The 17,203-nt window shown below is 45.4% G+C and overlaps 5 gene segments (V, D, J or C); all 5 read left to right on the top strand.

The window, feature by feature from the left end:
- The first annotated feature begins 676 nt into the window (after window positions 1-676).
- On the top strand, window positions 677-2,103 carry LOC133620047 (T cell receptor alpha variable 38-1-like). The segment is given in 4 exon segments: window positions 677-722; window positions 790-1,135; window positions 1,210-1,320; window positions 1,396-2,103. Coding segments are annotated over 3 exon segments (489 nt in total).
- LOC133612361 (T cell receptor alpha variable 14/delta variable 4-like) lies at window positions 1,549-3,417 on the top strand. The segment is given in 3 exon segments: window positions 1,549-1,651; window positions 2,391-2,510; window positions 2,578-3,417. Coding segments are annotated over 3 exon segments (573 nt in total).
- A 2,236-nt stretch (window positions 3,418-5,653) lies between these two features.
- On the top strand, window positions 5,654-6,236 carry LOC140679581 (T cell receptor alpha variable 38-1-like). The segment is given in 2 exon segments: window positions 5,654-5,699; window positions 5,767-6,236. Coding segments are annotated over 2 exon segments (516 nt in total).
- A 1,777-nt stretch (window positions 6,237-8,013) lies between these two features.
- LOC133609280 (T cell receptor alpha variable 38-1-like) lies at window positions 8,014-9,560 on the top strand. The segment is given in 2 exon segments: window positions 8,014-8,039; window positions 8,107-9,560. Coding segments are annotated over 2 exon segments (369 nt in total).
- Window positions 9,561-12,910: 3,350 nt separating this feature from the next.
- LOC140680189 (T cell receptor alpha variable 38-1-like) lies at window positions 12,911-17,203 on the top strand. The segment is given in 2 exon segments: window positions 12,911-15,682; window positions 15,750-17,203. Coding segments are annotated over 2 exon segments (417 nt in total).

Below are 17,203 nucleotides of genomic sequence, written 5' to 3'. Positions count from 1 at the left end.
GGTTACTCTTTTTAAAATAGAGCTCGTGCTGCTGTTTCACTCTTTTGTGGTGGTGACATTTTGCTACCTGGAAGGGAATGACAAAACTTTTTAGCTAGTGTTGACGTAACTTAATCCTTTTAATCTTTTTCCACAAGAAACAAGTGGAGTTTGCAAAATGTCATTGCACATTTGTATGATGACAATTAAGATTATGCTGATTAGGAACACTGTTCGACGAAGTTAGCAATTAAATTATGTACAAATGACCATGCCAGGATTAAGATAACTAAACTCAAAGGACATGGTTTCTAAATATAAATATAAACAATTTGCAAGACATTATAAACATGTAATATTCATGGCAATGTTCCCAACAAATCGTTCCAGACCGTCTGCTTAGTGTCGCCCTCACGGCCTGCTCTCTTTTGGTTCTCTCACCCTGCTGTGAGGCAAGGGGCCTGTCAGCCACATGATGATGTGTTGTGCTTTCAAAACAAAAGCATGTATACCTCCGCGGTATATTTTTTGGGAGGGACAAATGCACCTTTCTCCAATAATGAAATATTGAAGAGGCACGTCCCCCCAGTTACTTCACCTATGTATGTGATGTGTTAGTGAAGTGCCGCCCTCTTTGGGATTAGGCCCCGCCTCCTCAGCCACCAAGTCAGCGTGTACGGAGCCCAGGAGTGCAAACATGAAGCCTGCATTGGTGTGTGTGCTGATGGCTGCCTGGACCCTCGGTAAGGTCTTTTGAGGTGAGCATGTCAGGTTATATGATGTTTGACCACATTTGTTGTCCTCTGACAGGATGTGGCAGCCAGACGGTGCACCAGCCAGCAGAGAATGTGTACGCCATGAAAGGCGACTCAGTTAAGCTGGACTGCAGCTATGAAGATTCTGGAGGCAACGACTACATCTTCTGGTACAAACAGGACGGGCAGGCGGCACCAAAGTTCATCCTGAGGCTCTCCATAATGAGTCAGGGCAAGACTGAGAGCAGCTTTGAAAAGAGGTTGAGCTGCAGCATCAATGACACCGCCAAGCGAGCTCCTCTGAAGATCGAAGATGTGCAGCTGAGCGACTCTGCTGTCTTCTACTGCGCCATCCAGCCCACAATGACTGACATCTCTGCTGCACCTGCACAAAAACCTCTGTAGGCTCCTCATCCCACTGTGGCTGTTTGAGAGCTGGTTCTGAGGACGTTTTCACAGCTTTTGTCGTTGACAGGACATCACAGGGGTGGCAAACTGGAGATATTTTTTTTGCTTCTCCACGCACTCCAGTCCAAGGGAGCAGAGTCGAAGTATGCAGGAGTTTGCAGTGACCACTTGACTAAAGGTTTGTTTGGTACATTTTTAACGTTTGTGTTTCCCATTTAAGTATTTTCTTGATAATACTTGTATTTTTTTAAAGACATATTGCTACGAGTGTTTCGAAAAGCACCAACTCGGCGAGTCCAACCTTGACATTGGGATCCTCCTGGTTTAACATGAAGATGCTGTGCCCTCATCCTCACTGCATCTCAGCCCAGCCACACTGAGAATCATCATTTAGGGAGAAGTTGTGATGGACAACATTCAAGACCTGCCAAAAGCTGTGTGCATTCTCTTTGGACTGCATCTCAACTACCCAACGTCCATGAAGTTAAAATTTCCAGGTCATCCAACAGGTACTTTCCGAGCTGGGCCATGGTGAACTGAAACCAAAATGACCATTTCCCAGGCTATAGAGCGCACTGTGATATAAGCCACACCCACATAATTTTAGGAGAAAAATATATTTTTCCATATATTGGCTCGCACCGGACTATGAGCCACAGATATATACGTTATGAATTGACTTATATACACAGAAATATTTTGTAAAAGTTTATTTACATACCTTAATTGTTTCCAAACGGTGTCTGTAACAAGGCAGTAAACAGCTGATCAAACACAACAGAAGTCATCGTCATGGACCCACCAGCTGTGGAACCAAGCTCTCCATCAGCTAAAAAGACTCAATCAGTCCACAGTGACGTTTTAGTGAATTTATTGAGGAATTTTTGAAACGAGTGACCATGCCAGGATTAAGATGACTAAACTCAAAGGACATGCTTTCTAAATATGAAAATAAACAAACAGCAAGACATTATAAACATGCAATATTCATGGAAATGTTCTTAACAGTTCGTTCCAGACCGTCTGCTTAGTGTCGCCCTCACAGCCTGCTCTCTTTTGGTTCTCTCCCCCTGCTGTGAGGTAAGGGGCCTGTCAGTCACATGACGATATGTTGCACTTTCAAAACATAATCATCTATACCTCTGCGGTATATTTTTTGGGGACAAATGTGTCTTTCTCCAATAATGGAATATTGAAGAGGCATGTTTCCCCCGTTACTACACCTATGTATGTGATGTGTTGGTGAAGTGCCTCCCTCTTTGGGATTAGACCCCGCCTCCTCAGCCACCAAGTCTGCGTGCACGGAGCCCAGGAGTGCAAACATGAAGCGTGCATTGGTGTGTGTGCTGATGGCTGCCTGGAGCCTTGGTAAGGTCATTTGAGGTGAGCATGTCAGGTTATATGATGTTTGACCACATTTGTTGTCCTCTGACAGGATGTGGCAGCCAGACGGTGCACCAGCCAGCAGAGAATGTGTACGCCATGAAAGGCGACTCAGTTAAGCTGGACTGCAGCTATGAAGATTCTGGAAGCAACGACTACATCTTCTGGTACAAACAGGACGGGCAGGCGGCACCAAAGTTCATTCTGAGCCACTCCATGAGGAGTCAGGGCAAGACTGAGAGCAGCTTTGAAAAGAGGTTGAGCTGCAGCGTCAATGACACCGCCAAGCGAGCTCCTCTGAAAATCCAAGACGTGCAGCTGAACGACTCTGCTGTCTTCTACTGCGCCATCCAGCCCACAATGACTGACATCTCTGCTGCACCCGCACAAAAACCTCTGTAGGCTCCTCATCCCACTGTGGCTGTTTGAGAGCTGGTTCTGAGGAGGTTTTCAAAGCTTTTGTCTTTGTCAGGAAATCACGAGGGTGGCGAACTGGAGATGTTTTTTATTTACATAACTTATATTCCAAACCGTGTCTCTAACACGGCAGTAAACAGCTGATCAAACACAACAGAAGTCATCGTCATGGACCCACTAGCTGCAGAAGTTAGCTCTCCATCAGCTAAACAGACTCAATCAGTCCACGGTGGCGTTTTAGTGAATTTATTGAGGAATTTGTGAAGCTGAAACAATGCAAATAGGATGCCATTGTAAGTTAATACCACTAACACAAACACCTGTAAATGTGTAGGCATACTAGCTAATGCTAACAATGCTAGCTTCATTAAATTATGTATGAATAAGCATGAAAACACTTCTACATACATCACATGTGGGACGGTTCAATAAGTAAGAATTGTTTCAGTTAAACTGTCAAACTTACAAATGTTGCTTGGAGTGATAAACATACTTGCCAACCTTGAGACCTCCGATTTCCGGAGGTGTGTGCGTGGTTGGGGCGGGGGCGTGGCTGGGGGCGTGGTTAAGAGGGGAGGAGTATATTTACAGCTAGAATTCACCAAGTCAAGTATTTCATATAAATATATATATATATATAAGAAATACTTGACTTTCAGTGAATTCTAGCTATTTAGATATATATTTTATTACATATATATAAATAAGAGAAATACTTGAATTTCAGTGTTCATTTATTTACACATATACACACACATAACACTCATCTACTCATTGTTGAGTTAAGGGTTGAATTGTCCATCCTTGTTCTATTCTCTGCCACTATTTTTCTAACCATGCTGAACACCCTCTCTGATGATGCATTCTGCTTCATCTCCTTGTTGTGTGCGCAGTTGTGCACTGCACTTTCTAAAAGCTGTAGATGTTATTGTCACATATGCATGCACAGTAGATGGCAGTATTGTCCTGTTTAAGAGTGTCACAACATTGCTGTTTACGGCAGACGAACTGCTTTACGGTAGACGAAAACGTGACTGCTGTTGTTGTGTGTTGTTGCCGCGCTGGGAGGACGTTAATGAAACTGCCTAACAATAAACCCACATAAGAAACCAAGAACTCGCCCTTGATCATTCTACAGTTATAATGGGATTGGGCAGGCACGCTGTTTGTATTGTGGGAAAGTGGACATGAAAACAGGCTGTCGACACGTCACTCAGGTCCGCATGGATCTGGAGGGGGCGTGGCCTCCAGCTCCGCCTGAATTTCGGGAGATTTTGGGGAGAAAATTTGTCCCGGGAGGTTTTCGGGAGAGGCGCTGAATTTCGGGAGTCTCCCGGAAAATCCGTGAGGGTTGGCATGTATGGTGATAAATGAAAAATCCTTTCGAGCAAAAATGCTATGAATGCTTATTCCCGGTTTACAGAATCAAAACAGGAAGTATAATTTCAACCCTCAATACCTGCTGTGAGCAAACTTGTCCAAAAGATGGCGCCATGGGACAATTATTATTTCAGCCATCTACTTTCCAGGTGAGAGGCAGGATTTATGATCTACAATAAACTTACAGGGAGCAGGGAAGCAAGGAAACAGCAGACCACTCGATGGCGTAAACGTGGGGACATAAGGAAGTGATCACAGCGCCGCTATAAATAGTGTGTCTTCGTTAGCGCTCATAATAACAATATCACTAATACTTGGTTAATATTCAAGTCCTGAAATGTAACTTAAGTATTGTTGGCGCTTTTCAAATGGTTATTTATCCAATGTTATGGGCGGGATAATGGAGTTCCTATTGGCTTTGCTGTGAGATGACTTTTATTTACTTTTATTTTATATTTGGACTGCATTAAAAAAAATCCATCCGTTGTCATGTCTTTCATAATGATTGTGAACGATACGCAAAACTCCCCAAAAAGCGCACTTCCCCTTTAAGACAAAATTGCACATAGTATCTAACAGTGTTATACATGTTGATTAATGGTCGTGTATAATTAGGTGTTGTCTTTGTGTTGTAGTGTAACCGTTACTCACACTCTGGTTACTCTTTTTAAAATAGAGCTCGTGCTGCTGTTTCACTCTTTTGTGGTGGTGAAATTTTGCTACCTGGAAGGGAATGACAAAACATTTTAGCTAGTGTTGACGTAACTTAATCCTTTTAATCTTTTTCCACAAGAAACAAGTGGAGTTTGCAAAATATCATTGCACATTTGTATGATGACAATTAAGATTATTCTGATTAGGAACACTGTTCGACGAAGTTAGCAATTAAATTATGTACAAATGACCATGCCAGGATTAAGATAACTAAACTCAAAGGACATGGTTTCTAAATATGAATATAAACAATTTGCAAGACATTCTAAACATGCAATATTCATGGCAATGTTCCCAACAAATCGTTCCAGACCGTCTGCTTAGTGTCGCCCTCACAGCCTGCTCTCTTTTGTTTCTCTCCCCATGCTGTGAGGTAAGGGGCCTGTCAGTCACATGATGATGTGTTGCGCTTTCAAAACAAAAGCATGTATGCCTCCGCGGTATATTTTTGGGGAGGGACAAATGCATCTTTCTCCAATAATTAAATATTGAAGAGGCACGTCCCTCCCAGTACTACACCTAAGTATGTGATGTGTTTGTGAAGCGCCTCCCTCTTTGGGATTAGCCCCACCTCCTCAGCCACCAAGTCAACGTGCACAGAGCCCAGGAGTGCAAACATGAAGCGTGCATTGGTGTGTGTGCTGATGGCTGCCTGGAGCCTTGGTAAGGCCATTTGAGGTGAGCATGTCAGGTTATATGATGTTTGACCACATTTGTTGTCCTCTGACAGGATGTGGCAGCCAGACGGTGCACCAGCCAGCAAAGAATGTGTACGTCATGAAAGGCGACTCAATGACGCTGGACTGCAGCTATGAAAACTCTGGAATCAACAACTACATCTTCTGGTACAAACAGGACGGGCAGGCGGCACCAAAGTTCATCCTGAGCCCCTCCATGATGGGTCAGGGCAAGACTGAGAGCAGCTTTGAAAAGAGGTTCAGCTGCAGCATCAATGACACCGCCAAGCGAGCTCCTCTGAAGATTGAAGACGTGCAGCTGAGCGACTCTGCAGTCTTCTACTGCGCCATCCAGCCCACAATGACTGACATCTCTGCTGCACCCGCACAAAAAGCTCTGTGGGCTCCTCATCCCACTGTGGCTGTTTCAGAGATAGTTCTGTGGAGGTTTTCACAGCTTTTGCTCTTGTCAGGACATCACAAGGGTGGCGAACTGGAGATGTTTTTTATTTACATACCTTAATTGTTTCCAAACCGTGTTTGTAACACGGCAGTAAAGTGCTGATCAAACACAACAGAAGTCATCATGATAGACCCATTGGCTGTGGAAGATATCTCCATCAGCTAAACAGACTCAATCAGTCCATGAAGACGTTTTAGTGAGTTTATTGAGGAATTGTGAAACTGAAACTGCCCCTGAAAAAGAAACGCTCTGCGTGCTTATGAACTGTATGTTAAAGTAAATCACCTTCGCAGGTCTGTCTCTGCAATACCTATCATCAGACCGGGTACATCTTTCTTAAACCTATTATCTACATCTTTGGCCAATTGTTTGGTTTTAAATGACATCACGTCCTGCTAACGTACCGCTCATCAAATATGCGTGGTGGTCAAGCCAGCGTCTGTTCTCAATGGGTCATAGGCGGCATTTAGCCTTTCTCGAAGAAAAATGCCCAATTCTTGCGTTGTTTTCGGCTGTACGAACTATTTAAACTGCAAAAAGGATAAAAGTTTCTTCAGAGTTCCTCGAGAGGTAATATAGACAAACAGAAGAGTGCAAGATTTTACAAAATGACGACGAAAAAAGTAGCACGCACTCCAGTCCAAAGGAGCAGAGTCGAAGTATGCAGGAGTTTGCAGTGACCACTTGATTAAAGGTTTGTTTGATACACTTTTAACTTTTGTGTTTCCCATTTAAGTATTATCTTGATAATACTTGTATTTTTTAAAGACATTTTGCTTCGACTGTTTCAAAAAGCACCAACTCGGCGAGTCTAACCTTGACATTGGGATCCTCCTGTGCCCTCATCCTCACTGCATCTCAGCCCAGCCACACTGAGAAACATCATTTAGGGAGAAGTTGTGATGGACAACATTCAAGACCTACCAAAAGCTGTGTGCATTCTCTTTGGACTACATCTCAACTACCCAACGTCCATGAAGTTAAAATTTCCAGGTCATCCAACAGGTACTTTTCGAGCTGGGCCATGGTGAACTGAAACCAAAATGACCATTTCCCAGGCTATAGAGCGCACTGTGATATAAGCCGCACCCACATAATTTTAGGAGAAATATATATTTTTCCATATATTGGCTCGCACCGGACTATGAGCCACAGATATATACGATATGAATTGATTTATATACACAGAAATATTTTGTAAATGTTTATTTACATACCTTAATTGTTTCCAAACGGTGTCTGTAACACGGCAGTAAACAGCTGATCAAACACAACAGAAGTCATCGTCATGGACCCACCAGCTGTGGAACCAAGCTCCCCATCAGCTAAAAAGACTCAATCAGTCCACAGTGACATGTTAGTGAATTTATTGAGGAATTTGTGAAACGAGTGACCATGCCAGGATTAAGATGACTAAACTCAAAAGTCATGGTTTCTAAATATGAAAATAAACAAACGGCAAGACATTATAAACATGTAATATTCATGGAAATGTTCCCAACAGTTTGTTCCAGACCGTCTGCTTAGTGTCGCCCTCACAGCCTGCTCTCTTTTGGTTCTCTCTCACTGCTGTGAGGTAAGGGGCCTGTCAGTCACATGACGATATGTTGCACTTTCAAAACATAATCATCTATACCTCTGTGGTATATTTTTTGGGGACAAATGTGTCTTTCTCCAATAATGAAATATTGAAGAGGCATGTTTCCCCCAGTACTACACCTATGTATGTGATGTGTTGTGAAGTGCCGCCCTCTTTGGGATTAGACCCCGCCTCCTCAGCCACCAAGTCAGCGTGCACGGAGCCCAGGAGTGCAAACATGAAGCGTGCATTGGTGTGTGTGCTGATGGCTGCCTGGAGCCTTGGTAAGGTCATTTGAGGTGAGCATGTCAGGTTATATGATGTTTGACCACATTTGTTGTCCTCTGACAGGATGTGGCAGCCAGACGGTGCACCAGCCAGCAGAGAATGTGTACGCCATGAAAGGCGACTCAGTTAAGCTGGACTGCAGCTATGAAGATTCTGGAGGCAACGACTACATCTTCTGGTACAAAAAGGACGGGCAGGCGGCACCAAAGTTCATTCTGAGGCTCTCCATGAGGAGTCAGGGCAAGACTGAGAGCAGCTTTGAAAAGAGGTTCAGCTGCAGCATCAATGACACCGCCAAGCGAGCTCCTCTGAAGATCCAAGACGTGCAGCTGAACGACTCTGCAGTCTTCTACTGCGCCATCCAGCCCACAATGACTGACATCTCTGCTGCACCCGCACAAAAACCTCTGTAAGCTCCTCATTCCACTGTGGCTGTTTGAGAGCTGGTTCTGAGGAGGTTTTCACAGCGTTTGTCCTTGTCAGGACATCACAAGGGTGGCGAACTGGAGATATTTACATTTATTTATGTGATGGGACACAAGTAGGGGATTTTATTTTTTTATGTTTCATTGCCATGCATGTCTTTGAGTGTTTTTATTGTTGTGGATTTTAATTGCATGTTTTTACATTTTAGAATTTGATTGCATTTTTAATTGCATGTTTTATTGCTGTGGAATTTCGTTGTATTTTTAATTGCATGTTTTTACACGTTGCAGACTTTGATTGTATTTTTAATTGCATGTTTTTATTCTATGTGGACTTTGCTGGCATTTTAAGACTTTGCCCCTTTTAGCTTGTTGCCCCTGACAACCAAAGTGCCCAATCGAACGGCACCTGAAATCAGACACACCTGTGGAGCATTAGAGCTGCACACATTTAAAAAGGAGCGACCAGGAGGATCGAGAGACTTGACAAGGAGGACCGGGTGAACGCGCGCAGGTTGGGAAGGAATCTCCAGGACTACCCAGCAGACCCGCATGCTACCGGAGCAAACCCCCAGAATCCCACAACACGCAGGGGCAGAGGAAACTCTGCCTCCAAAGTAAGTGTCGTGCCTTGTGGATTTGCGGAGGTATTCAACTGCCTTGGGCTGTGGGCTTGTGGCTCGTGCGTCGTGCGCTGGCTGTGTGGTTCTGTGAGCAGGAGCGATCGGGACCCGGAGACCTGCGGTGACCCCCGGGAGAGACCAAGAGGCGGAGCGAGCCGGGACAAGTACGGCCACGTAGGTCCCACGAGTGACCGGAGACTAGCGAGGAGGGTGGGCATACCCGATACGCCTACACAGAATTACAGCAGGGGCAGGGGAAACCCTGCCTTGTGTGTAAGTGTGACGTCAGCCCTGAGAGCGTCTCCGTGTTTTAAAATTATTTTATCCCCGTGGCCTGCCTCCGATTTTAATTTGTGTGCAGGAGGCCGCCTTGGAAGTGAGCGGAGCCAGGACACTGACCACGCCTGTCGCGGCTGTACACTGACCATATTATTGTTTCCCAATTGGTATTTTTAGTGTTATTAACTTGACTGTTTTTAATTTGTATCGTAATAAACTGTAAATCAGCATCATTATATTTCCTTATTTTGGGACTGTTGCTCTCACTGCATTGGGTTCTTAATATTTGTATTAGTTTTTATCAAAATTTTATTAGATTTTAAATTTTCACCACTCGGGTCCATCACATTTCTGGCGTTACCAGCAGGATCCATATTGTGAGAGCACTGTTCCCAGTAAGGACAAGATGATGATGCCGGTGTATCCTGGCGCACCTTGGTTGCCCAGATTTAAAGGGCATGGTGACGATCTCAAGTATTCTGAGTGGAAGGAGCAGATTAAAGGGCTCCTGGGCAGCCAGGATATACCCGAGGCACGAAAAGTAGCCATTTTGTTGGGAGCGCTTACGGGTGAAGCAAAGCTTTAAATTTTGGTTTTAGATACAGACGAGAAGGATAATACTCGGAAGATTTTTTACTTATTTAAATTCCTTATATGGGGATCAAACTCTAACACCGGTCTTGAGGGCACAGTTTTTTAGCTGTGCACAAAAACCTGACGAAAATTTACAATCATTCATTTTGAGGCTGCGCGAACTTCATTGTAGACTTAAACAGTGTGATAATGATGATTCCCCCTCCGACAGTGCCCTGCGAGAGCAACTGCTGCTTGGATTCCGAGACGGACCACTAGTCCAAGCTCTGAGGGTGTATGCACGACGCAAACCAGGCCAAGACTTCACTGCTCTCCGCACAGAAACTCTCCTATTGGACTCTGAATACAGCTCAACGCCATCGGAGGTAACCTGCTCGGCAGTCAATAAACAATTTGCTTCCCCGAGAACCCAAGAAAATTGGAAAGAGCAGTTGAAGCGGGAGGTCATGGAGGACGTTAAGGGATACATGAAGGGACTCACTCAGGACATTATTGCCGTACTAAAACCAGTCATACAGCCTCCTCCAGCTCGTCTGAACACACCGATCCCGTCAGAGATCTTCCAGCAGCGGCGTGTAGCCTACAATGAACGCGACGAGCAAGGTAGGCCCATCTGCCGTAACTGTAGAAAGGGGGGGCATATAGCCAGGTATTGTAGCACTGCAACTACACATGCACCGGATTTAAACTAAATGTCCCTGCTGCTGAGGTCCGAGTTGCAGGGCTGGCCACTACGCCAACATCATCCAGGGCCCCAGAAACATTTGTAGGTCAATGCCCCACAATACAAGTAGACGCTGGAGGCACTATTCTGCCAGGACTTTTAGACACCGGGTCCCAAGTGACGCTAATGTCCGAAAGCCTATTTAATGCTCACTTTACCGAAGCTAAGCTCGGAAGGACCCCTACCCTTTTTCGTCTAAGAGCAGCTAATGGCCTGGAAATCCCCTATATCGGCTATGCGGTTCTTGATTTTGAGGTGGAGGGTGTTAAACACCCCTTCATAATAGGTATGAATGTAATCGTGGGTTGTTGGGATGCCGTTTTTAAATGTCCTAAGACCTCTACCCTTCGGCACCTTCAAAAGCAGAAGGTGTGGAGGGAAGCTTTTGCTATATGTTCCCATATAGAAGCTGTTGCCGCTGAAGATGGCTTGCTAGGCCACGTGACACTGGCCTCGAAGACTAGTATTACAATTCCCCCAAAGAAGGAGATGTTGATGTGGGGGCATGCCAAGAGTGGGCCTCGTGGGGCTAACTACTGCACCCTGGTGGAGGCTATGCCTGGTGCAGTTGACGTGGCAAAAGCACTGGTCGTGGTGAACAGAGGTAGGCTGCCCCTCTGTGTTTATAACCCCCATTCCTACAGTATTTCCTTAAAACGATTTGAGAAGCTAGGGCAGCTGTTCTGTGTTGATGATAGTGATGTGCATGGAGCTGAGGATCTGTGTTTGTCTCTAGTAGAGGAGGGTGTGGTAGAAGTGTCACTCATTGATGCCACAGCCCAAACCAATCCAGAACTGTCCCCAGATGTTAGGGATGTGAGTGATAGGCCGGATCTGTCTGAGCAGCAACAGGTGCAACTACGCGCCCTGCTGGCGAAGTGGGAGAAGTTGTTTGCACAACATGAGGAGGACTTTGGAAGGACCAGTGTTGTGCAACACAGGATCCCGACTGGAGATTCCGCCCTTAACAGGGAGAGATACCGACCCATCCCACCTCTGTTGTATAAGGAAGTGAAGACACTACTTTCAGGTATGCTTGAACAGAGAGTGATAAAGGAAAGCTGCAGCGCCGATAGTGTTAGTCCGCAAAAAGGATGGGAGTTGGCGCTTTTGGGTAGACTACCGGAGGTTAAACTCAGTCACACATAAAGACGCCTTTCCGTTGCCCCGAATCGAAGAGACCCTTACTGGCCTGAGCAAATCTGAATGGTTTTCGACCTTAGACCTCGCTAGTGGGTATTGGCAAGTGGAGGTGCACCCGGACGATCGTGAAAAGACTGCATTTACAACTCCCCTCGGACTGTTCGAGTTTGAACGCATGCCATTTGGTCTATGCAATGCACCTGCCACTTTACAACGGCTTATGCAACATTGTTTGAATGGTCAAATAGCGGAATCATTGTTGGTTTATCTTGATGACATAATAATTTTTTCTGTTGATTTCACTGCCCATCTAAAGCACCTGGACCAGGTGTTTGAACTGTTGCAGCGACATGGACTTAAACTCAAGCCCTTTAAGTGCAAGCTCTTTCAGTGTGAGGTGAAATTCTTGGGACACGTGGTGGATCGGGATGGGGTGAGACCGGACCCAGGTAAAATTAAGGCAGTACAGGACTGGGCCGCTCCGACCACTGTCAAGGAGGTGAGAGCGTTTCTTGGATTGGCAGGCTATTACCGACGTTTTGTGGCTGGGTTTGCTAAAATAGCCCGTCCCCTAAACAGGCTCCTCACTGGCCGTCCCACCGACAAAAAGGCACAGGCCCACAAAATAGTGTGGACACCAGAGTGTCAGACGTCCTTTGAGGAGCTAAAAAAAGGCTTTGACCTCTACACCCATCCTGGCGTATGCCCATTATGACCAGCCCTTTACAGTTTATACGGACGCAAGTAATCAGGGGCTTGGTGCCGTTTTGTCGCAAATCCAAGATGGAAGTGAACGTGTCATTGCTTACGCTAGTAGAAGCTTGCACCCTGCAGAACAGAATGACGCTAATTATAGTTCCTTTAAGCTCGAACTTCTGGCACTTAAATGGGCTGTGACAGAGAACTTTAAGGACTATTTGATTGGTGCTCAATTTACCATCTTTACAGACAACAATCCTTTGGCCCACCTGCAGACTGCAAACTTGGGCGCGGTAGAACAACGCTGGGTGGCGCAACTGGCTTCCTTTGATTATATTGTAAAGTACCGTTCAGGGAAATCTAACGTCAATGCAGATGTGCTGTCCAGGTTTCCTCTCCCTGCAGAGGGAGAGGAAACGCCACGGAGTCATGAACCTACCATTGCTGCTGTCGAAGTGACTCTGGGTAGAGAGTGGGAAGAAGCTCGGACTTTAAACCCAGACATCCAAACTGTGAAGAGGTATGTGGAATGGACGAGATTCCCTAAACGTGCAGAACGCTTGTCTTTGTCTCAGCCTGTTCAGAGACTGCTGTGACGCTGGAAGAAGCTGGAGGTGAGGGATGGAGTGCTGTACCATGTGGTTACCGATCAGGACACACTGGAGGAGTGCCCTTAGATTGTGTGCCCAAGTACAAGGCGTGAGGAGGTCTGGAGGAGTATCCATGAGTCTGGAGCCCACTTTGGACCTGACAAGACCCTGGGCCGGATCCGGCAGCAGTTCTACTGGCCTGGTATGGAGGGGGAGGTACGGCAGTTCCATCAGCACAAACTGGACACATGGTGGGACCCTGAACCCCACGTTATCTTGGACATTGTGGGAGAGACGGGGGTGGTTTATCGGGTGCGCCCTGAGAAGGGTGGTCGGGAACATACTATCCACCGGAACACTTTGAAAGCATGTACAGGGCCCCCTGTTGATCCTTCACTACCTCTGGGGGAACCACCCCCACAGACTGAAAACCGCAAACAGCCTGTGTTTTATGGGTTTTTGCACCACCCAGAGGCTCGACTGGAGGCACCGGGTCCTGTGGAGCAACCCAGGCGCTCCACTCGGACAACCCGGGGACAGTTGCCTGCCCGCTATGCAGACTATAGTTCCCCCCGTTGCAGGGACTGACAACGATAATGTATGGGGGGATGTGATGGGACACAAGTAGGGGATTTTATTTCTTTATGTTTCATTGCCATGCATGTCTTTGAGTGTTTTTATTGTTGTGGATTTTAATTGCATGTTTTTACATTTTAGAATTTGATTGTATTTTTAATTGCATGTTTTTACATTTTAGAATTTGATTGTATTTTTAATTGCATGTTTTATTGCTGTGGAATTTGGTTGTATTTTTAAGACTTTGCCCTTTTTAGCTTGTTGCCCCTGACAACCAAAGTGCCCAATCGAACGGCACCTGAAATCAGACACACCTGTGGAGCATTAGAGCTGCACACATTTAAAAAGAAGCGACTAGGAGGATCGAGAGACTTGACAAGGAGGACCGGGTGAACACGCGCAGGTTGGGAAGGAATCCCCAGGACTACACGCAGGCTACCGGAGCGAACCCCCAGAATCCCACAACACGCAGGGGCAGAGGAAACTCTGCCTCCAAAGTAAGTGTCGTGCCTTGTGGATTTGCAGAGGTATTCAACTGCCTTGGGCTGTAGGCTTGCGGCTCGTGCGTCGTGCGCTGGCTGTGTGGTTCTGTGTAAATCAGCATCATTATATTTCCTTATTTTGGGACTGTTGCTCTCACTGCATTGGGTTCTTAATATTTATATTAGTTTTTATCCAAATTTTATTAGATTTTAAATTTTCACCACTCGGGTCCATCACATTTCCATACCTTAATTGTTTCCAAACCGTGTTTGTAGCACGGCAGTAAACAGCTGATCAAACACAACAGAAGTCATCATGATAGACCCATTGGCTGCGGAAGATATCTCCATCAGCTAAACAGACTCAATCAGTCCATGAAGATGTTTTAGCGAATTTATTGAGGAATTTGTGAAACTAAAACTGCCCCTGAAAAAGAAACGCTCTGGGTGCCAATGATCTGTACATTGAAGTAAATCACCTTCGCAGGTCTGTCTCTGCAATATCATCAGGCCGGGTACATCTTTCTTAAACCTATTATCTACTTCTTTGGCCAATTGTTTGGTTTTAAATGACATCACGTCCTGCTAACGTACCGCTCATCAAATATGCGTGGTGGTCAAGCCAGCGTCTGTTCTCAATGGGTCATAGGCGGCATTTAGCCTTTCTCGAAGAAAAATGCCCTATTCTTGCGTTGTTTTCGGCTGTACGAACTATTTAAACTGCAAAAAGGATAAAAGTTTCTTCAGAGTTCCTCGAGAGGTAATATAGATAAACAGAAGAGTGCAAGATTTTACAAAATGACGACGAAAAAAGTAGCACGCACTCCAGTCCAAGGGAGCAGAGTCGAAGAATGCAGGAGTTTGCAGTGACCACTTCATTAAAGGTTTGTTTAATACATTTTTAACATTTGTGTTTCCCATTTAAGTATTATCTTGATATTACTTGTGTTTTTTAAAACACATATTGCTACGAGTGTTTCGAAAAGCACCAACTTGGCGAGTCTAACCTTGACATTGGGATCCTCCTGGTTTAACATGAAGGTGCTGTGCCCTCATCCTCACTGCATCTCAGCCCAGCCATACTGAGAATCATCATTTAGGGAGAAGTTGTGATGGACAACATTCAAGACCTGCCAAAAGCTGTGTGCATTCTCTTTGGACTGCATCTCAACTCCCCAACTTGACGATGTGTTGCACTTTCAACACAAAAGCATGTATACCACCGCAGTATATTATTTGGGAGGGACAAATGCATCTTTCTCCAATAATGAAGTATTGAAGGGGATAAAGACTGGTGGGATGTTTATATCTTCCTCTTTACATCAACTATTCATCCCCCCCTCCTCCCCGGTACTACGCCTATGTATGTGATGTGTTTGTGAAGTGCCGCCCTCTTTGGGATTAGGCACCGCCTCCTCAGCCACCAAGTCAGCGTGCATGGAGCCCAGGAGTGCAAACATGAAGCGTGCATTGGTGTGTGTGCTGATGGCTGCCTGGAGCCTTGGTAAGGCCTTTTGAGATGAGCATGTCAGGTTATATGATGTTTGACCACATTTGTTGTCCTCTGACAGGATGTGGCAGCCAGACGGTGCACCAGCCAGCAGAGAATGTGTACGCCATGAAAGGCGACTCAGTTACGCTGGACTGCAGCTATGAAGATTCTGGAGGCAACGACTACATCTTCTGGTACAAACAGGACGGGCAGGTGGCACCAAAGTTCATCCTGAGCCTCTCCATGAAGAGTCAGGGCAAGACTGAGAGCAGCTTTGAAAAGAGGTTCAGCTGCAGCATCAATGACACCGCCAAGCGAGCTCCTCTGAAGATTGAAGACGTGCAGCTGAGCGACTCTGCAGTCTTCTACTGCGCCATCCAGCCCACAATGACTGACATCTCTGCTGCACCCGCACAAAAACCTCTCTAGGCTCCTCATCCCACTGTGGCTGTTTGAAAGCTTCTGGGGACGTTTTCACAGCTTTTGTCGTTGACAGGACATCACAGGCGTGGCAAACTGGAGATATTTTTTTTGCTCCTCCACGCACTCCAGTCCAAGGGAGCAGAGTCGAAGTATGCAGGAGTTTGCAGTGACCACTTCATTAAAGGTTTGTTTGATACACTTTTAACGTTTGTGTTTCCCATTTAAGTATTATCTTGATAATACTTGTATTTTTTTAAAGACATTTTGCTACGACTGTTTCAAAAAGCACCAACTCGGCAAGTCTAACATTGACATTGGGATTCTCCTGGTTTAACATGAAGGTGCTGTGCCCTCATCCTCACTGCATCTCAGCCCAGCCACACTGAGAATCATCATTTAGAAAGAAGTTGTGATGGACAACATTCAAGATATGCCAAAAGCTGTGTGCATTCTCTTTGGACTGCATCTCAACTCCCCAACGTTTATGAAGTAAAAATTTCCAGGTCATCCAACAGGTACTTTCCGAGCTGGGCCATGGTGAACTTAAACCAAAATGACCATTTCCCAGGCTATGGAGTGATATAAGCCGCACCCACATAGCTTTTGGAGAAAAATATATGTTTCCATATATTGGCTCGCACCGGACTATGAGCCACAGATATATATGTTATGAATTGACTTATTTACACAGAATTATTTTGTAAATGTTTATTTACATACCTTAATTGTTTCCAAACGGTGTTTGTAACACGACAGTAAACAGCTGATCAAACACAACAGAAGTCATCGTCATGGACCCACCAGCTGTGGAACCTCGCTCTCCATCAGCTAAAAAGACTCAATCAGTCCACAGTGACATGTTAGTGAATTTATTGAGGAATTTTTGAAACGAGTGACCATGGCAGGATTAAGATGACTAAACTAAAAGGACATGCTTTCTAAATATGAAAATAAACAAACAGCAAGACATTATAAACATGCAATATTCATGGACATGTTCTTAACAGTTGGTTCCAGACTGTCTGCTTAGTGTTGCCCTCACAGCCTGCTCTCTTTTGGTTCTCTCCCCCTGCTGTGAGGTAAGGGGCCTGTCAGTCACATGACTATATG

Source organism: Nerophis lumbriciformis, linkage group LG02 (assembly GCF_033978685.3).
Source record: "Nerophis lumbriciformis linkage group LG02, RoL_Nlum_v2.1, whole genome shotgun sequence".
In the NCBI taxonomy this organism is placed as follows: domain Eukaryota; kingdom Metazoa; phylum Chordata; class Actinopteri; order Syngnathiformes; family Syngnathidae; genus Nerophis; species Nerophis lumbriciformis.
This window is presented reverse-complemented; position numbering and strand designations above follow the sequence as displayed.